At 40.3% G+C, this 22,234-nt stretch overlaps 1 protein-coding gene and 1 pseudogene across 2 annotated transcripts in view; both read left to right on the plus strand.

Moving 5' to 3' along the window:
• LOC148726351 (uncharacterized) overlaps window positions 1–22,234 on the plus strand; it is a 98,695-nt pseudogene that overhangs the window by 18,564 nt on the left and 57,897 nt on the right. The window lies entirely within an intron of this gene.
• LOC148726354 (uncharacterized) lies at window positions 766–21,874 on the plus strand. Its single transcript, XM_088727134.1, has 4 exons — window positions 766–1,115; window positions 2,501–2,584; window positions 17,416–18,754; window positions 19,836–21,874. The coding sequence occupies exons 1-4, from the start codon at window positions 1,046–1,048 to the stop codon at window positions 21,529–21,531; spliced, it is 3,189 nt and encodes a 1,062-aa protein (XP_088583260.1). The 5' UTR covers window positions 766–1,045; the 3' UTR covers window positions 21,532–21,874.

Consider the following 22,234-nt stretch of genomic DNA (forward strand, 5'->3'; position numbering starts at 1 on the left):
TCAGTGTTCCGCATGAACAATTCGTATAATTGTTCACAACGGTTTCTGATCGATATGTGCATGGCTTCCCGCTGTTCTTTAGCCCTCCTTATCCGTTCAACGTTTTTGTCCATCCGTTTAACGTTTTGAGCAATCTATTAATAGATGCTGTTCAACCGTTTAACGTTTTAAGCCATCCGTTTATTTTTTTCTCGGCCGTTTAACGGTTCACGGAATCCGCTTTTGGACTTTGCTCTACCGTTTAACGCTTTGGACTATTCGTTTAAACGGACATGCAAACCGTTTAAACGCCCTTACTACCCGTTTACTATCCGTTTACAAACCGTTTATTTTTACCCGTTTAACGGAAAAGCGTTAGTGTACGAAATCCTGTGCCCGGTCACAATAATTTGCCAGGCATTTTTGCAATCTTGTATCGCTTCACCAACTGCTATACTGAGCTTGAGAAAGTCCTGGGCCTTACCTGAAATGTCTTCTAACCTACTAGATCAGCTGCAAATGCGGGTAATTGTGAGCTCCAGGTTGATTACCTATAAAAGGGTCATTGTGATGTATTTTTGGGGACTACATTCTGCACCCAGAAGTATGTATGGATAGCAGTTAAATTTAAAGGAAACAAGGTGAAGCATACCTTATTGTGAGAGATATCATGTGATGGACTAGCAGCCCATATCTCTGAAAAGAAGGAATCGTTTCACTCTTTGGAAAGTGGGATAATCTCTAGCAATGTGGGCCATTAAGTATGCTCGCTAGAGTGCACACAATTATTTGGATTATCAGCCTAGAGAGCCTTTCACGGTTTGGATTATTTTAATCGCTTTTAAAGGGCAGTAGATTGGGCAACAATTAAACCTTAAAAAAAAATAAGTAATTGAGTGGTTATCATCCTAATTACTCTGACATATCTAGCTTTTTTCTCCTTTTTGTTACAGGAGTGTTCACTGCTGCATTTGATCTTGGCATTGAATGGCTCCTAGTAAAAGGTATCGCAGATTTCGCTGATGGTACAGACACCAAAGGTTCTTGGAAACGTTTTACAAGTATCATGGCAGCTTCTACTGTTTTTCATTTGCTGAGAGATCCTAATGTTTTTAAAGACTGGCCTCATTACAAAGGTAACAGTAGTTTTGGGTAAAATCTTGTTTTCCATGTCACTTGTTTTGTATTTTCAGTTGTTTTGGATAGTTTTTATCATTTATTGATTTAATCACTTTCACCGGAGTGTGGTGAGGGTCGCACAACGGAGCGAGGCTCCAAATTAAGTGCGCCCAATATCCCACCCATCCCACCCTAGGGGAGGAGATCCATCACACAGTAATCTCGTGTGTGGGAAATTAACGTCTCCTACCCCAACCCTGCAAGAGACAGGACCTCTATTTATTCGTCCCTATCCGATAAGACTAGAATATCGAACCATTTCTTGATGTTATATAAAGGTAGCAAATTCTTCTCAATTATTCTAAGACCCTGAGTGTTGGTCCAGCCGGGCCTCGAACCCTCGACCTCCCGCACAACAGTCCAGCGCTCTATCCATTGAGCTAACCGGGAGGCGGTTAATCAAATTCTATGGAAATGTTTATATGCTGCTGGTGTTTTGTAGATGCAGTCTGATAATATAGGATAGCTATTGAATCCCTGCATAGGCCTTGATTTTGTTCCAGACATAAAGTATTCAAAGTATTGGGTCTCTTTACAGGAACACAGATTAAGTTGAATTCTTTGTTAGAACCCCACGGAGATGACCTTGGTTAAATGGCTTTTTTCGAGTTTCTGGTAACTTTGCCCAAATTGAATTTAGGCTCATTTATAATACATTCCTTACTTTAATTGATCTCCATAAATGAACATTCTGTTTACAACTACGAACTTACAACAAAGTTATGTGTTGGAACTCTCCTTTGTAAAAAACATTAGAAGTGGTTTTGAAAGGCTGAAAACCGTTTCATGTACATAACTGAGAATTCTGCTACTTTTGAAAGTTAGGAAGGTATTCTTTGTGATCGGCTATAAAAGTCAAAGTGAGTTACCTGTGCACCACTTGATCTCACGTTTTGTTGCAACTCCTTCAAGGTACTGAGCTGGTGGTGCGATGGGGTAGTGGCCGTAAAGGAACAGGTGGCATTCTAAGGTGGGGAGGGGGGGGGAGAGAAGGCGCTTCTAATGTCTTAAGTGGGAAGGGGTCTCCTTGGCCGCAGCTCACCTCCGTGCACCTTAACTCGAGGACAAAGGAGAGGAAGAAAGCACGATAACCTAGATTACATTGTATTGCCCCCTGAAAATCTCTTTAGCGCCCTAAGATAACTTTGGTGGAGGAGCGTCTTTGAGTTTGTTGCCCATTTTTCTAATTTTCCTGTTCTTTACTGACAAGGGAAGCGGATAAGATGAAAGATAAACCTCTCCCAAAAAAAATTGATGTTTTCTTTCTTAATGTTACCAAGTTAGAAATACCATGTTGAAATAAACTCAAGCTACAAATGTACATGTTTGCTATTAATACTAGGTTCAAGTAAATTTCAAATGATGAAACGAAAATCGGATGACTTGACGAGCGGGCTTCCACATAACAAGAGACCTAGGATGGAAGGTAAACGTTTTTTATGTTGTAAATGTTAATACATGTATATGTATGTTCTGTGAATTCAAAAGGAGACACAATTCTTTATTAAATTTCTGGGGGTGATCATATCACCTAGAACCTCATGGAAAATTCAACTTGACAACGGGTTAAAGATAGATTACAATGTGATGCCAGAGAGGCAACTTGAGACACATTATTTTGACAATGGTTGGGTCTCGCCTGCACTGGTAGCAACACAAAATAGAGCAAACAGCTACAAAGCCAAATGTCGTGTCTTCTTCCGCCAAGAATAACAACGAGTTGTTTCTTTAGTTTATTTTGTAGGTCTCTTGATTTAAGGTTTTCAAGTGCAGTCACGAAATCTCGAGTTTTTAGTCCGCGTTTTGGTCCGAGTTTTGGTCCGTGTTTTGGTCGGAGTTTTGGTCCGACTCCATGGGAACTTCCGGTTTATAATAATAATAATAATTTACATTTCTAAAGCGCTAAAATTATAAAATATTCTAAAGCGCTTTACAACATTATTAACTACAAATATTAAAATGATAAACGACAAAATATCAAAACAAACTGTAAGCCAGCTTGAATAGATGTGTCTTAAGCTTTGACTTAAAAATCGTTACACTTGGACTGTTTCGAATTTCAAGCGGCGGTTCGTTCCACAAAAAAGGTCCAGAACGGGCAAAGGCACGATCACCAAAGGTCTTAAAGTTAGTTCTTGGGACCTTAAGGAGACCCTGATCGCAGGAACGTAGCTGATGACCCTTGACACTGTGTGGCTGCAGATATTCTTTTATGTATAGTGGGCCTTGGTTGTTTAAAGCTTTATAAATTAAAAGTAACAACTTAAAATGGACGCGATAAGCCACAGGAAGCCAGTAAAGATTATATAAGGCGGACGAGATGTGGTGAAACTTGGGAATCCTAAAAATTAGTCGAGCAGCGGCGTTAAGCACCTTCTGAAGACGCTCTGTCTGGTACTTGGGTACGCCAAATAAAAGGGAGTTGCAATAGTCTAAATGCGAAGTCACAAATGCGTGAACAAGAGTCTTCGTGGACTCAGGACTGAGGAATTTCCTAATTTGGCGAATTTTATACAATCCATGAGAAGCTTTGCTGCAGATCTTACCAATGTGAATGGACATGGACATATTGGAGTCAAACCAGGAACCCAGGTTTCGAACACTGTTGAGAGGCTGAATGGTAGAATTACCGACTGTGATGGAATCAATTGCGATTTTTGTTAATTGATGGCGGGAACCAACAACTAAGAATTCGGTTTTAGAATCGTTAATTAACAGGCGATTATAAATCAACCATGAGCGGACATCCGAAATGCAGGCTTCAAGAGCAGCTATGGCGTGGTCTTGCGAAGATATGTCATTGGGTCTAAACGACAGATAAAGTTGTGTATCATCGGCATATCCGTGAGCAGAGGGGAGATGGTTAGCGATCACGTGATATAGTCGAGATATGTATAATATGAATAAAATAGGATATAAACACAGCAGATGGGTCCCATGATCAAATTAGTTCTCTACAAAATTACAAGATACATTATCCAATTTAAAATGACTGCACTTCGAGTAATATTAATAAGGACACTTTCTAAATGGATAATAAGAAATATTTTGGATTAATATGAACATTTTTCATATCTATCTTGCCTTTTATTGATTTCTTTTCTTCTTTCTCATCTCTGCGTGATAAACAAAACAATAGGTCGCTTGGAGCGATGAATCGGCTTTCGGCGACAACATTTTTGTAGATGGGCGTGGGGATTTTTCTCTCTTAAATGCTGTTTTATGGTGTCATTAAGTATGGAAAAGCTTCAAAGTGTTCAATTCAGGCGTCAACCATGGGTTGAAGGCGTAAATTCCGTAAATAATCGAGTCCGCTTTTTGTGCATTGTTGGCTGGAGTTTTCGGAACTGAGCATATTACGTTGACCGGCTGTACTAGAAGTTGGCCGAAACCGCAACATACTTCTATATCTCCATACTCCTCCAACCTACTCTAGTTGGTTAGCTTGAATAAATATATCGTTGGGAAGAAATTGGAATTTTGCGCTGAGCCCAGATTAAAGTTGCATATTTACGGTCATGACGGCAAAAGCAAAGTAGGTGTCAAACTGAAGAGTAATTTTCAGTGTAAAAAAAAAAAACGGTTGAAAAAGAAAAACGTATATGCTTTGCTCTCACAAAGGATCGATCTAAATACGCGAAGCAAAAAAATTCCTCAAACGAGAGTTTTGTGAAAAGACGAGTAATTCAATTGGTGCCATTTTTGATGAGCGGCGCTGTTATAAAACAGGCCTTTGAAGTACTGAAGCGATTTGCGCTTGGAAAAAACCATGTTTTACAATATTTCGAAAAACCAGTGTGGTATCTATAGTTTGACTCGACACCTTACGAGAACTATTTTTATTAGAGATGGTTATGATCCCACTGGAAGGATTGAGAACATTCGCCAACTCTATAAAACCCGCGAGGGTACGATAAACCTCCTTCCCTGGTGTGAAGACTTGAACTTTTCTTTTGGAGACCTCTACACCAGACTTAAAGTCATCTACAAAGAGAAAACGAGAGGAACAGCTACGGAACGAGTCGTCACGATGTCTGAAATCTTCAACCCGCACGAAGAATGTGAAGAGCCAAGAGTTGTGTTAATAGAAGGGAAGCCTGGTATGGGAAAGACAACTTACTGCAAAAGAATTGTTTTCGACTGGGCCACTCAAAAACGCGCAACCGGAAATTACTTCGCAAAATTCCGCATAGTGCTTTTGATTAAATGTCGTGAAGTTCAGTCTGACCTTTGGGAAGCCATTGATGATCAACTTCTACCTCGAGATATTGGTGACGACCAAAGAAAGAGATTCCTCGACTTCATTCGCCACAATCAATCTAAAGTTCTCCTGGTACTCGATGGATTGGATGAAGTTTCTGAGATGAAGCTACCAATGTTTTCAGGAATTATTCAAGGCCGAGCGCTGCCAAAATGTCGCGTGGTTGTAACTGCACGGCACGAGGCTGGAGTCAAAGTTCGAAAATACTGCGACACGCTGATAGAGGTGGAGGGATTCACTGAAGAAGATGTGAAAACCTTCATCAAAAAGTACTTCAGAAGGAAGACAAACCTGGCCGAACAGCTTATCGGACGATTGCATGACGATAAAACCTTACATGAAATTTCGACGAATCCTCTCAACATTGCGCTTCTTTGTCTGGTCTATGAAGATTTGAGAGGTGTATTTCCTGAAAGCAGAAGTAAGCTGTACATGGACATAGTGGATTGTATACTAAGAAGATACAGAGCAAAGAAACAACTTTCAGAAGTCGAAGAGGACCCTGTTGGACTTTACGAAAGCCAACTGAACCACCTTGGCTCGATAGCTTTGAAAGGTTTATTAGAAGACAACTTGGACTTTGACGACAATGAGCTTGGAAAACACAAAGGAAGTGATCTACCAGAACTTGGATTTCTCTCTGTTCAGCCCGGACGCAGTAAACTCCGAGCTACTAGACGTTATGGCTTTCTTCACAAGACTTTTCAAGAGTTCTTCGCCGCCTTGAATCTCGTTTGTCAGCTTATCAATAAGGAAATTAGCACGGACAGCATAGCTGTTGACAGACGATATCGCCACGAGCTGTAAGAAGTGCTTCTATTCACATTTGGCATTCTAGCCGCACGGTGCGAGGAAACAGCAGAGAACCTTACGAAAAGTATGGCGACACAGTTAAACCGGGAAGTCCGGAATAGGGAAGCCGGAAATAGTATGACTGTTATATAAGAGTGCATTTATGAATGCAAAAATGAAAATTATTAGAAGACAACTTGGACTTTGACGAGAAGGAGCTTGGAAAAAAAAAAGGAAAGCGATTTACCTGGATTTGCATTTCTGTTAGTTCAGCCCTGAGGTAGTAAACTAAGACCGACTAAACGTTATGGCTTTCTTCACAAGACTTTCCAACAATTCTTCGCAGCACTCTGTCTCGGCTGTCAGCTTATCAAGAAATAAATAAGCACAGACAGCATAAATGCTGACAGACGATATCGCTATCAGCTGAGAGAAGTGCTTCTGTTTACATTTGGCATTCTGGCAGCGCAGTCCCAGGAAAAATTCATCTCTAGAAATGTTATTTCTGAACGGAAATAACATTTGTGAAGCTGGTGCTGCTGCTCTGGCTAAGTAATTATTTGAAAGAAAACACATCTCTAGAAGTGTCGAATTGACCTTTGAATTATTTTGGTAATTCTGGTGCTGCTGCTGCTCTGACTGCTGTGCGAGAGTGTCATCCATCTCTAACCGAGTTAGATGGGCTTCCCCTGAAATTTTATACTCTGTGCTCTGACCAATTTTAAGAAGTGATAATGTAGCGAATAATCAGGGATTCGCGGCTCTTACCCTAAGCAGGGTAGATCATGGTACAGTAGCTTCTAATTATCGATATAAATATTAATGCGAGACTTATGTAGCATCTATTCACTAAGATTATTTAATTTAGTAAGAGCTTCATTTGAACGATAAATGTATTTCTTAAGACTTTTAACTGATGTAAATAAAAGTATTTTCAGCAGAATTTCAAGGTTTCTCCATGTATTCTCTATGTGTGTTTAGTTATTTTTTTCCTGCATTCTTCCGGAAAATCTGTTTGATCTCGATGCCCCTTCGTTTTCTGTTTCCTTACTTCATGTCAACTTTTTTGCTTGAGATCTTTTGGAAATTGACGCAATTGGTTCAATGTGGTATGTATGCTTTAGGAATTCGGTTTTACTTTGGTAATGATTACTGGATGAACGAGTGAATTGTCTTGCTAATTGAAAAAAGGCGAAAGGAAAAAAAAGAGAAAAAAAAGGACACTGGCGGCAGCCACAGATTATGCAGGTGTTCGAACTTTCCCTACCCTACTCATCAGATATTGTCAACTGTTAATTTTATCAGAGAATTTCTGGGAAAAGAATTGGAGAGGAAAAGGAAGAAAACATGGGGAGGGGGAATTCAAACCCGGGATTATAAAACAGGTTCACCAGACTTAAAATAACATAAAGGGAATGGAAAAAATGTGCGACGATGGAAGAGGATGAACAAGAGAGGAAAAACTGCGGTAAAGTTATGTATGTCACAAGTAGTCAAAAGACGTCTATGCATAATGAATCAAAGATCACGGACTCGATCAAACAGGGTTGTTCGGGTAATCCCGCGCTAGAATAATATTTTTTTCCGCAAGCTCCTTACGGGAGTTACCCCATGACATCGAAACCCGCTTGAGATATGGCGGACATGGCGCACGGGCTGATCAATAGAACACGCTGAAAAAGAAAGATTGTAAGATGAGGTCATTATTCAATTACCTTGGAGATCAGTGGATTCTGTAGTAGCCCAGGTACCCCCACCCCACCCCACCCCACCCCGCTAAGATAAGGTGCGGCTCTTGACAGGGCTAGGACCTAGTCTCGTACCCAGACCCTAGAGGTAAACGAGAGGATCTGGGTAATGGATTAGTCAGGACCTTCCGGGTGAATGAAATGAAACTAAAATGAGTGAATGTGAATGAAATGGCACTTTCATCTCACTGTCGGACAGTGAAGCGAATCGTGATGGCGCTAATGCCGAGTCTCCTTTTCCGTTGTTTTTCTCTTTTTTTTTGCCTCATTTAAGAACTCTAGCCCAAGTGAAAAGGTGGGAAAATTGTCTTCGTTTTGGGACTGGTGGGCCAAGTCTCTGTTTGTATCCATTATTGTAGCGAAATGTATTAGTTTTTCCCCGCGCTAACCATGGCCACTCGGGCGAAAAAGAGAAATTTCTAGCGAAGCGGTTTGCTCACACTATCAGCATACACTATCGGGACTTTGAGCACGCTTACGTATACTGAATTTGATTGCGCGGCTCTGTGGCAAAAATAAAAATTGCTCTTTGAGGCAAAAGAAGCAGACTTTGCTTTATCGTTTTTCTGGAAGTGAAAATATCATCCGGGAAATCTAAGATAGGCTGATCGTATTAAGCATGAAAAACGGGATCTCTTCTTACGTTATCAGTTATTGTCAATTTAATCTCAGTGGGGAGTAGTACGGTTGACGGTTAAATCTTATGGCCTTTGACAGAAGAAGTTTCTTAGTAGGAGGAAAATGTTTCTTATTAGATATTTCTTATAAACGGAAATAAGATGTTCTAGAAGTGCCTGAATATTATCACAGGATCAGTCTTAACTTCCCACGGCAGTGAGGAGCGTAATATAAATGAACTACAGTGTAAGCAACATGAAAATGAGAAAAAATTAGAAAAAACCGCAACAAACTCTTGGAACAAACTCTTCTTCGACGAACTTAGTACTGTTTGACATTCAGGGAATGGCTGCCCAGGTCTTACAACCTTTCTTGAAGACGTTGCATGCACACGATAAACTCGGCCACAATCTTCACCGCCACCGAGCTGCGAAAATTGGCACATTTTGGCGTACAACAGAACAATTAAGTAATTTCTATTTTTCCTTATTTTTTTGTAACCCAATGAATGATCTGAATTTTATCTTATTCTAAATTTGAACCCAACGAATGATCTAATTTTTAACGCAATGAATGAAAATGCTAAATTATTCTGTTTTTTAAGATATTAATAAGATAAAATCGCACGTGATCTTATTTAGATGAAACAATGGGACAGTAAAGGATGTGCAACCTAGGGTGAGAAGGAGGAAAGGGGCTTCTAATATCTTGAGAGATAAGGGGTCTCCCTAGCTACAGCCCACCTCCATGCACCTAAACACTAGATAGGAGAAATGGAAGGAATGGAACCATTTTAACCTTAATAACATTGTATTGCCCCCCTAAAATTCTCTCTACCGTCCTAAGATGACCCTGGTGGAGGTGCTTCCTAGAGTTTGTTGCGGCTTTTTCTAATTTTCATGTTGCTTACACTGTAGCTCATTTATATTACGCTCCTCACTGCCGTGGGAAGTTAAGACTGATCCTGTGATAATATTCAGGCACTTCTAGAAGGCTTTGCACTTCTTTCCGGTTTTGAGTTGATGATGTTAGAGACACGTTATGGTTATGGTTACCTTAGATATTTGAGTTATGATCGTTGGATTCTAGGCTGTTCATGGGCCAAACCATTTCTTTCTTTCATTTGCAGTGCTAGTACACTAATACTTTTAACCGAATTACGGTCTTTTTGTCCAATAGTCTTTTCGTCCAAGTCTTTTCGTTCCAAAGTTTTTTCATCTAAGTCTGTTCGTCTAAATGTTAACTCTTATCTGGGAGCATTTAAGTAACTTTTAGAAGGCTAGATAAGGCTATATAAAGAACTTATTAGTGCGAGCCGTTGCCATTTTGGTTTCGATAGCTCTTACTATTCACTGATCCTCGTTTACAAATTCAACATCGTTAATTACGATAAATACACAGAGAAGATGTTTATTTGGGGTCATTTTTGGGTTAGGTTTATTTATTAACCCTTTTTGGTTAGTTTTACTTCTTTATCATGTTGGATTATGTTGTTGGTTGTCTCAGACACTAATTGATGTTACCCATAGTTGTCTATTACGCACAATAGACGCTTAACAACAAGCTTAATATTCCCATTTCTTTGGCGCGAAATAATTAAACGGCAAGTCTTTATTTTTGTCACTATTTGATAAAATATATCTTGTTACTACTTCATTTAAAACAATGTTACAACTTTGACGAAAAGACTTGATATTGGACAAGTGGACCAAAGACTTTAGATGAAAAGCACTTAGACGGAAAGACTCTTGGAGGAAAAGACCGGATACCCATTTCACCAACTCATCACTTTACCGATCCAACCCCATTAAATTTCTGGGGCTGATCATACCACTAAGAACTTCGTGCAAAATTCAACTTAACAACGGGTTAAAAGATAGTTTACAATGTGAGGCCAGAGCTGCAACTTGAGACACACTATTTTGACCTGGTTGGGTCTCGTCTACACTGGTAGCAACACAAAATAGAACAAATAGCTAAAGAGCCAGATGTCGTGTCTTTTCCCACTAAGAATAAGTAGGAAAAGTTTCTTAAGTTTATGTTGTATGTCTCGTGATTTAAGGTTTCCAGGTGTAGTCACGAAATCAGTCCAGTTTTTTGGTCACGGTGTTTTCGTTATTCCTCCCTTGGAGGTTTATCAGCTCTATATTTCTGTCACTGTGGCGCGGAGGTTTTTAAACTCAAGGGTTATAGGTGATGTATTCCGCTTGAGAGAGCTGAATGTGCCCTTTTCTGCAATTATTAAAGACATATTTAATATAAGAGAAAAATGGAGTTTCCAGATGGGATTTGAACCCACGACCCTCCGTGATCTAGTCGGATGCTCTAACCACTGAGCTACAGGAGACTCTATGGTGAGCAAGGGTCAATTAGTGGGTATTGACTGGAACCGCATCACGCCGCTACACAGCCAAACATCAGCTAGCACATAGAAGCTAACTAACAGCATCACGCTGTCACATTAAAGCATCACATCCATTAAAGCATCACATGCAGCCAACCAGCCCCCAAAGTGAGCATGTAAAGATGAAATAAACAATTTTTAATAGAAGAGAAAAATCGAGTTTCCAGATGGGATTTGAACCCACGACCCTCCGACCGTATTAAAGACATAGGGGCTGAAAATACTTATCACTCGTTCGAGCTCTTTCTTCCCGTGTGACTCTGCATACAAGCCTATTTACTCCAAATGTATGCTCAATCTACGCGGATCGAGCCTCAGTTAGCTGCATCTTTGCTTTGAGTTTGACCGTCTATCGTGCTGTTGTCGCGTTAACTATTTCCTATGGTCTGCTGATGTGTCTACATGTTTAAAACCTAAGGAAAGCACGAGATGGGAGAACGCAAAAAGCATTGGGATCCCCTCAAAGACACGAACGACTTTGAAAACGCTCACTTTCCCGAAGTTGGTGATCGAGAACTCCACGTGTATAGATTATAAGAACACGCACGCTTATCGCGAAGTAACAAGTAGACTGGCGTGTATGTGTGAATAACTCTTGTTTTCCCATGCGGTGGCTTGTGCACATCTAACATGATAAACGCAGGCCAGAAACGAAATACTTCGAAGTACCATTTTAGGCCGTGAACCAGAATCGTAGCTTGGGTCTAACCTAAGCCCCGGTTTTACGCAAACAGTGAGCCTCAAGGATTCTCCATGAGAGGGTGGATTTAATTCGGTAAGTGTCCATCCATTGCTAACTATCCGCCCTCTTGACACAGTCAGTAACAATAATAAATCAAAAGTAAACCGGTGTTATTACACGACTCGGGCGGTCAGAGGGCTAATAACTAAAATCAACCAATCAAAATGCTCTATTGCCGGTCCAATATTCTCTAAGTATTGGACCGGGCACTGTCCCGAATGGTCCCGAATGATACCACACTTGTGTCCCTTTGAACTTCAGTCGTATAATAAATCTCTTATTAATCAAGCTTGCTCGAGACCGTACTGGAAGAATATCGGCCCTCGGTCTTTTTTCTACGGACCTCGCTGCGCTCGGTCCGTACTGTCAAGACCTCGGGCCGATATTCTCCCAGTACGGCCCTCGCGCTTGGTTAATAAGACATATTTATTTAACTATGTGCTGAGCAAAATAACCTTTGACGCAAATCTAATTTTGCGAATCAATAATAATTGACAAGTGGTAGCTGCCATGGATCTGCGCGTAAATTTCGTGTAAACTGAAAATTTTCCTTCTCTGATTCTTTTGATAGGGTGGCCAACGGAAACACTTTGAAATATCAGATATATATCACAGTTCAAACTATGTCATAACGGTAACTTCTTTAGTATGTCAGACACGTTTTGAAAAATTGCTGCTCATCATAACAATCAAATAGAATGTCAATCAAAACCAAGTCACACCCGCCAAACGATAAGATTTTTGCTCGATAGCACTTGATTTTAAAAGGATTGAGAGGCACACGATATTCTTATAATTACTTCGAATTATCCTCGATGCCCTCTAGTTGGGGTCTTTTCTATAATCATTTATGTTCAAAAAACTCCCAGGCGGGAAGAAGCTGAAAGTAGGATTGAGAAGCCACTCACCGGCTGCGCCGCGGAAAACTACTAGGCCGATTACAAACTGCAAAATATAGCGTCAGTTTTGCGCGTAGGAGAGAGGAAATTTTCATTTTGAAATTAATACAACTTGGTAAAATATTTTCGGACGATCTCGTCATTGAATTTCGCATGATTACGTCTCTAAGTATTGGACCGGGGACTGTCCCGAATGGTCCCGAATGATACCACACTTGTGTCCCTTTGAACTTCAGTCGTATAATAAATCTCTTATCAACCAAGCTTGCTCGGGACCGTACCGGAAGAATATCGGCCCTCAGTCCTTTTTGTACGGACCTCGCTGCGCTCGGTCCGTACTGTGAAGGCCTCGGGCCGATATTCTCCCAGTACGGCCCTCGCGCTTGGTTAGTAAGACATATTTATTTAACTATGTGCTCAACAAAATAACCTTTGACGCAAATCTAATCTTGCGAATCAATAATAATTGACAAGTGGTAGCTGCCATGGATCTGCGCGTAAATTTCGTGTAAACTGGAAAGTTTTCTTCTCTGATTCTTTTGATAGGGTGGCCAACGGAAACACTTAGAATTATCAGATATATATCACAGTTCAAACTATGTCATAGCGGTAACTTCTTTAGTATGTCAGACACTTTTTGAAAAATTGCTGCTCATCATAACAACCAAAAAGAATGTCAATTAAAACCAAGTCACACCCGCTACACGATAAGATTTTTGCTCGATATCACTTGATTTTAAAAGGATTGAGAGGCACACGATATTCTTATAATTACTTCGAATTATCCTCGATGCCTTCTAGTTGGGGTCTTTTCTATACTCATCTATGTTCAAAAAACCGCCAGGCGGGAAGAAGCTGAAAGTAGGATTGAGAAGCCACTCACCGGCTGCGCCGTGGAAAACTACAAGGCCGATTACAAACTACAAGCTATTAATTAATACAACTTGGTAAAATATTTTCAGACGATCTCGTCATTGAATTTCGCATGATTACGTTGCGTGACACAATATTCATAAAGTTTGTAAGAAGTTCCTTTCACTTTATAAAGTCTTGAAAAATCGATGAAAATAATAATCTACTTGGCATATTTAGTGTGTTTTCGTGAATATATTATTTTCTGACGATTTTACGGGAGCTTTTGGATAATAAACACAGCAGATGGGTCCTTTGAATACGTTGGTGCAGTATAAAATTAGAGGATACATTATCCAATACAAAATTAGTGCACTTCAAGTAATATCAATAAGGAAACTTTTTAAGTGGATAATAAGAAACATTTTGGATTAACATGACCATTTTTCATATCTATCTTGCCTTTTAGTGATTTCTTTTCTTTTCTCTCATTACTGCGTAATGAACATAACAATAGGACACTTAGAGCGATGAATCACCTTTCGGCGGCAACATTTTTGTAGGTGGTGTAGAGATTTTTCTCCCCTAAATGCTGTTTCATGGTATCATCAAGCATGAAAAAGCTGCAAAATGTTTAATTCAGGCGTGGACCATGGGTCGAAGGCGTAAATTTCGTAAATAATTGAGTCCGCTTTTGTGCATTGTTGGGTAAAATTTTTGAAAATGTGCATATTACGTTGATCGGCTGTACAAGAAGTTCGCCGAAACCGCAACATATTTTTATATTTCCATACTCCTCTAACCTATTTTAGTTAGTTTGAATAAATAGATCATTGGGTAGAAGTTGGAATTTTGCGCTAAGCCGACGTAAAAGTTGCATATTTACGGTCATGGTGGCAATGGCAAAGTAGGTGTCAAACTGAAAATAATTTTCAGTGTAAAGAGCCGTTGAAAAAGAAAAACTTAGGTGATTTTTTTCTCACAAAGGATCGATCTAAATGTGCGAAGCAAAAAAATTCCTCAAACAAGAGTTTTGTGAAAAGACAAGTAATTCAATTTGTGTCGTATGATGCACGATCCTCGCAGTAGATAGCGTTATATATGCAATAGCGAAAATCAGACCTGAAAAAAATCAGGCCTGTACGGGACTCGAACCACGGACCTCTGCGATACGAGTGCAGCGCTCTACCAATTGAGCTGACAAGCCAAGTGGGAGCAGGCCGTTAAGTTGATTCGTAATAAACCCGTGAAAGTGATAAATGAGATACAATGAATATATGAAAATCATATATTTTGAACTGCGGTATTGGATACGTATGATGCACGATCCTCGCAGTAGATAGCGCTATTTATGCAATAGCGAAAATCAGACCTGAAAAAAATCAGGCCTGTAGGTTTTTTTTTTTTTTTTCTTTTTTAAGTCTGATTTTCGCTATTGCACAAATAGCGCTATCTACTGCGAGCATCATGCATCATACGTATCTAATACCGCAGGTCAAAATATATGAACTTCATATATTCATTGTATCTCAATTTGTGTCATTATTGATGATCGGCGCTTTTAGAAAACGGACCTTTGAGCACTGAAGGGACTTTTGCTTGGAAAAAATGTTTTGCATTATAACATAACCAAAGTAAAGCGCGTGCTCTGATTGGTCAATTTAGCGTCCCCCATTAATTTGCCCATGGGTGTACGCTGCTGACGTGAGCATATGCAAAGACTAGTTTTCCAAGCGCGCTTGTTTTCTTTCTGGTCACGTAAGATTTTTTAAATAAAAGGGAACTCTTTAGCTACAATGTGTCAACGTTATGTTATAAAACAAATGGTAAACACCATAGCGTACACTATTGAGTTATGGATGCTTTTGGGAGCTTTCCTAAGCACTCAAGAAGCTAGAGTCGCCCTCGGCTATCGTCCCTAGCGACGAAGGCAGAAGAGGCTGCAGCACATGGCAATATGAGGGACCTCTATGATACCACCAGGAAGTTGGCGGGTAAATTTCAACAGACTAGCAGCCAAGTAAAGGACAAAGAAGGTAATATCTTGACTAGGGAAGATGAGCAGCTTAAGCGGTGGGCACAATACTTCAATGATCTCCTCAATCGTCCTCCCCCGCCAGAACTTCCAATAATACCGGAGGCTTCAGCTGAGCTGAATGTGAACTGCGGGAAGCCATCCAAATTAGAGATTGTGCGCTCTATCAAGATGCTTAAGTCAGGGAAAGCAGCTGGCCCAGATAACATACCTCCAGAGTCCCTGAAAGCTGACCCCGACCTATCAGCAGATATCCTCTATGGCTTGCTTGGAAAGATATGGGAAGAGGAGGAGATGCCCCAGGACTGGAACGAGAGCTACATTGTAAAACTGCCAAAGAAAGGTGACCGCCGGGAGTGCAAGAATTACAGAGGTATATCCTTGATGTCAACGGCAGGCAAGGTGCTGAACAGAATTATCTTGCTTCGTCTTCAGGGGGCTGTGGATGCTACACTAAGAGATCAGCAGGCTGGCTTCAGGAAGGACCATTCCTGTATCGACCAAATAGCCACACTTAGGATAATCATTGAGCAGTCAATTGAATGGAACACTTCTCTTTACGTTAATTTCATCGACTTTGAAAAGGCTTTTGATAGCCTCGATAGAAGTGTTCTTTGGTGCCTTATGAGACACTATGGCATACCAGGGAAATTCATTCGAATCATCAAAAATTCCTATGATAAGATGACTTGCAGAGTCCTTCATGCTAGTGGATTGTCAGATAGCTTCGCGGTCAACACTGGGGTCAAGCAGGGTTGTTTGATGGCACCGTTTTTGTTTCTACTTGCTATGGACTGGATCATGAAGGAAACAACTAGAGAACAGCGAAATGGGATCCAGTGGAACTTATTGGAGCAACTTGAAGATCTAGAGTTTGCTGATGATATCGCCCTGGTGTCAAGTAACAACCAACAAATGCAGGACAAAACAGCACGGCTAACAGCTAATTCCATCAAGTTAGGCCTGCATCCGAATGTGAGTAAGACCAAGGTTATGAAGGTCAACTGCACCAACAACAGACCAGTTAAAGTGAGGGATACCATCTTGGAGGAAGTAACATCTTTTGTCTACCTAGGCAGTGTAGTCAGCATTGACGGAGGTTCCGATGAAGATATCAAGGTCAGGATAAACAAAGCCAGAGTAGCTTTCAATATGCTGAGGAAAGTGTGGTCCTCCCATGTCATCTCACGGAGAACCAAATTTAGAATTTTTAACACCAATGTCAAAGCAGTCCTCCTCTATGGCTCTGAAACGTGGAGAACAACTAACCAAACGTCCCAGAAATTGCAGACCTTCGTCAATAAGTGCCTTAGGCGAATTTTAAAAATCAGTTGGACTGACAGGGTAACGAACGAGATGCTGTGGGAATTAGCAGGCGAGGAACCAATCATAACTCAGATCTCAAAGAGAAAGTGGAGATGGATAGGTCACATCCTAAGGAAACCGGCTAACAACATCACCCGGCAGGCACTACGTTGGAACCCTCAGGGCAAGAGAAAGAGGGGTCGTCCCAGGAACTCCTGGAGAAGAGGTGTAGAGTCCCAAATGAGAAACTGGGGCCACACTTGGGCCACTTTAGGAAGATTTGCCCAGGACAGAACCCGATGGAGGACGGAAGTGGTTAATGGCCTATGCTCCAACCGGAGCTAAGGGAATATATATATAGCGTACACTATTGAGTTATGGATGCTTTTGGGAGCTTTCCTAAGCACTCAAGAAGCTAGAGTCGCCCTCGGCTATCGTCTCGAGCGAATCTTACGCTTCTTTCGTTCTTGGCAGCCTCCCGCGTGCATCCATAACTTAATAGTGTACGCTGTGGTGTTTACCATTTGTTAAATATTTCGAAAAATTAAGGTGGTTTCGACAGTTTGACTTAACACCTGACGAGAATTATTTTTATTTTTAGATGCCTTTGATCCCACCGAAATGATTGAGAACATTTCTCAACTCTACAAAACCCGCGAGGGTACGATAAACCTCCTTCCCTGGTGCGAAGACTTGAACTTTTCTTTTGGAGACTTCTACACCAGACTTAAAATCATCTACAAGGAGAAAACGAGAGGAACAGCTACGGATAAAGTCGTCACAATTTCTGAAATCTTCAACCCGCACGAAGAATGTGAAGAACCAAAAGTTGTATTAATAGAAGGGAAGCCTGGTATGGGAAAGACAACTTACTGCAGAAAAGTTGTTTTCGACTGGGCCACTCAAAAACGCGCAACCAAAAATTACTTGGCAAAATTCCGCATAGTGCTTTTGATTAAATGTCGTGAAGTTCAGTCTGACCTTTGGGAAGCCATTGATGATCAACTTCTACCTCGACATATCGGTGACGACCAAAGAAAGAGATTCTTCGACTTCCTTCACCACAATCAATCTAAAGTTCTCCTGATACTCGATGGATTGGATGAAGTTTCTGAGAAAAAGCTACCAATGTTTTCAGAAATTATTCAAGGCCGAGAGCTGCCAAAATGTCGCGTGGTTGTAACTGCACGGCACGAGGCTGGAGTCAAGGTTCGAAAATACTGCGACACGCTGCTAGAGGTGGAGGGATTCACTAAAGAAGATGTGAAAACCTTCATCAAAAAGTACTTCAGAGAGAAGACAAACTTGGCCGAACAGCTTATCGAACGACTGCATGATGATGAAACCTTACATGAAATGTCGAAGAATCCTCTCAATATTGCGCTTCTTTGCCTGGTCTATGAAGATTTGAACGGTGTATTTCCTGAAAGCAGAAGTAAGCTGTACATGGACATAGTAGATTGTATACTAAGAAGATACAGAGCAAAGAAACAACTTTCAGAAGTCGACGAGGCGGACCTTGTTGGAGTTTACGAAAGCCAACTGAACCACCTTGGCTCGATAGCTTTGAAAGGTTTATTAGAAGACAACTTGGACTTTGACGAGAAGGAGCTTGGAAAACACAAAGGAAGTGATCTACCTGAACTTGGATTTCTCTCTGTTCAGCCCGGAGGCAGTAAACTCCGAGCTACTAGACGTTATAGCTATCTTCACAAGACTTTCCAAGAGTTCTTCGCCGCTTTGAATCTCGTTTGTCAGCTTATCAAGAAAGAAATTAGCACAGACAGCATAGCTGTTGACAGACGATATCGCCACGAGCTGAAAGAAGTGCTCCTGTTTACATTTGGCATTCTTGCCGCACGTTGCGCGGAAACAGCAGAGAACCTTATGAAAAGTATGGCGACACAGTTTAACCAGGAAGACGAGAATACGGAAGCCAAATATAGTATGCTAATCAGAGAATGTTTAGAAATACATTTGATAATAAAAATTAACGGTAAAAAACTACGACGTTTCGAAGTCTGTAAGACCTCATTATCAAGTAAAATGTTAAAACTGATGTAAAATTGTAGCTCAGAGATTATATACAAATAAAATGTGATAACTTCATTAGAATAATGAGCGTTCATTGTTATTGGTGTTTAGCATGTCAGATCGTGCAGTATATGTTTAAATAAATACTTTTGCACGTATTGAGTCAGACTGCGTGTTTAGCTTTGGTTTTTGTTCGCGAATGAATAGCATTTCGTGAATTAGGCAGTCCATTTTTCCGCGGCATTTCTTGAGAACGGAAAACATTTCCTCTAGGCTAGTGGACGCTACACTGTGGGCTTCTTTCAGATGCTTGCCAATGACAGAGGCTTTATGTTCTTCTATGCGTTGATGAAGATGGCGTGTGGTATAACCGATATAATCCGCATCGCACGAATCACATTTAAAAGTGTAGACTCGTGAAAACCAGTTTTCACGAGTCGTAAGATCGAGGGAAAGCTCAAGATACAAGAAGAGAAGCCCGCTTTAATTAACCACCAATGCGTTGTTTACACTTTTAAATGTGATTTGTGCGATGCGGATTATATCGGTTATACCACACGCCATCTTCATCAACGCATAGAAGAACATAAAGCCTCTGTCATTGGCAAGCATCTGAAAGAAGCCCACAGTGTAGCGTCCACTAGCCTAGAGGAAATGTTTTCCGTTCTCAAGAAATGCCGCGGAAAAATGGACTGCCTAATTCACGAAATGCTATTCATTCGCGAACAAAAACCAAAGCTAAACACGCAGTCTGACTCAATACGTGCAAAAGTATTTATTTAAACATATACTGCACGATCTGACATGCTAAACACCAATAACAATGAACGCTCATTATTCTAATGAAGTTATCACATTTTATTTGTAGATAATCTCTGAGCTACAATTTTACATCAGTTTTAACATTTTACTTGATAATGAGGTCTTACAGACTTCGAAACGTCGTAGTTTTTTACCGTTAATTTTTATTATCAAATATAGTATGACTGTTATATTAGAGTGCATTTATGAATGCAAAAATGAAAATGATTTCGATGTAAAATTGGCCCGCACTCTTGGCCCTTGTCTCCAAATTGAAACCATTGCTGTTTTGGGCACATTAAGTGTGGCTAAGACTATCTTACTAACCAACATTCTTAGAACAAATACAAGTATGACAGAGTTGAATTTGTCTTCGAGTGAAATTTGTGCTGACGGTGCCGCTGCTCTGGCTGATTGTTTGAAAGAAAAGAAGTCTCTGACGGATTTAAATTTGTGTTCTAATGAAATTGGTGGTGTTGGTGCTACTGCTGTGGCTGAGTGTTTGAAAGAGAATACATCTCTGACAGATTTGAGTTTGCATTCTAATGAAATTGGTGATGACGGTGCTGCTGCTCTGGCTGAGTGTTTGAAGGAGAAGACATCTCTGACAAATTTGTATTTGTGTGAGAATAAAATTGGTGATATTGGTGCTGCTGCTCTGGCTGAGTGTTTGAAGGAGAAGACATCTCTGACAAATTTGTATTTGTGTGAGAATAAAATTGGTGATATTGGTGCTGCTGCTCTTGCTGAGTGTTTGAAAGAAAATAAATCTCTGAAACGGTTAGACTTGGATAAAAATGACATTGGTGAAGCTGGTGCTGCTGCTCTAGCTGAGTGTTTGAAAGAAAATACATCTCCGACATATTTGCATTTGATTTCTAATAAAATTGGTGATGAAGGTGCTGCTGCTCTGGCTGAGTGTTTGAAAGAAAATAAATCTCTGGAAATGTTAGACTTGGATGAAAATGACATTGGTGAAGCTGGTGCTGCTGCTCTAGCTGAGTGTTTGAAAGAGAATACATCTCTGAAAACGTTAAACTTGAGTGAAAATGACATTGGTGAAGCTGGTGCTGCTGCTCTAGCTGAGTGTTTGAAAGAGAATACATCTCTGAAAACGTTAAACTTGAGTGAAAATGACATTGGTGAAGCTGGTGCGGCTTCTCTGGCTGAGCGTTTAATAGAGAATACATCTCTGACATATTTGGATTTGCGTTCTAATAAAATTGGTGATGACGGTGCTGCTGCTCTAGCTGAGTGTTTGAAAGAGAATACATCTCTGACATATTTGAGTTTGCATTCTAATAAAATTGGTGATGACGGTGCTGCTGCTCTGGCTGAGTGTTTGAAAGAGAATGCATCTCTGACAGATTTGAGTTTGCATTCTAATAAAATTGGTGACGCTGGTGCTGCTGCTCTAGCTGAGCGTTTGAAAGAGAATAATTCTCTGACATATTTGAGTTTGAGTTCTAATAAAATTGGTGATGACGGTGCTGCTGCTCTGGCTGAGTGTTTGAAAGAAAATAAATCTCTGGAAATGTTAGACTTGGATGAAAATGACATTGGTGAAGCTGGTTCTGCTGCTCTAGCTGAGCGTTTGAAAGAGAATAATTCTCTGACATATTTGAATTTGAAAGCTAATAAAATTGGTGATGACGGTGCTGCTGCTCTCGCTGAGTGTTTGAAAGAAAATAAATCGCTGGAAATGTTAGACTTGGATGAAAATGACATTGGTGAAGCTGGTGCTGCTGCTCTGGCTGAATGTGTAAAAGAAAATTCATCTCTGAAAATGTTATTTCTGAACGGAAATAACCTTAGTGAAGCTGGTGCTGCTGCTCTGGCTGAGTGTTTGAAAGAAAATTCATCTCTGGAAGTGTCGAATTGACCTTTAAATTACTTTGGTAATTCTGGTGCTGCTGCTGCTCTGACTGCTGTGCGATAGTGTCATCCATCTCTAACCGAGTTAGATGGGCTTCCCCTAAAACTTTATACTCTGTGCTCTGACCAATTTTAAAAACTGATAATGTAGCGAATAATCAGGGATTCGCGGCTCCTACCCTAAGCAGGGTAGATGTACAGTAGCTTCTAATTATCGATATAAATATTAATGCAAGACTTATGTAGCATCTATTCACTAAGATTATTTATTTTAGAAAGAGCTTCATTTCAACGATAAATGTATTTCTTAAGACTTTTAACTGATGTAAATAAAAGTATTTTCAGCAGAATTTCAAGTTTTCTCCAGGTATTCCCTATGTGTGTTTAGTTTTTTTTTTCCTGCATTCTTCCGGAAAATCTGTTTGATCTCGATGCCCCTTCATTTACTGTTTCCTTACTTCATGTCAACTTTTTTGCTTGAGATCTTTTGGAAATTGACGCAATTGGTTCAATGTAGTATGGATGCTTTAGGAATTCGGTTTTACTTTGGTAATGATTACTGGATGAACGAGTGAATTGTCTTGCTAAGTGAAAAAAGACGAAAGGAAAAAAAAGAGAGAAAAAGGACACTGGCGGCAGCCACAGATTATGCAGGTGTTCAAACTTTCCCTACCCTACCCTTCTCCTCAGATATTGTCAGCTGTTAATTT

This window comes from Stylophora pistillata, chromosome 7 (assembly GCF_964205215.1).
Source record: "Stylophora pistillata chromosome 7, jaStyPist1.2, whole genome shotgun sequence".
NCBI lineage: Eukaryota > Metazoa > Cnidaria > Anthozoa > Scleractinia > Pocilloporidae > Stylophora > Stylophora pistillata.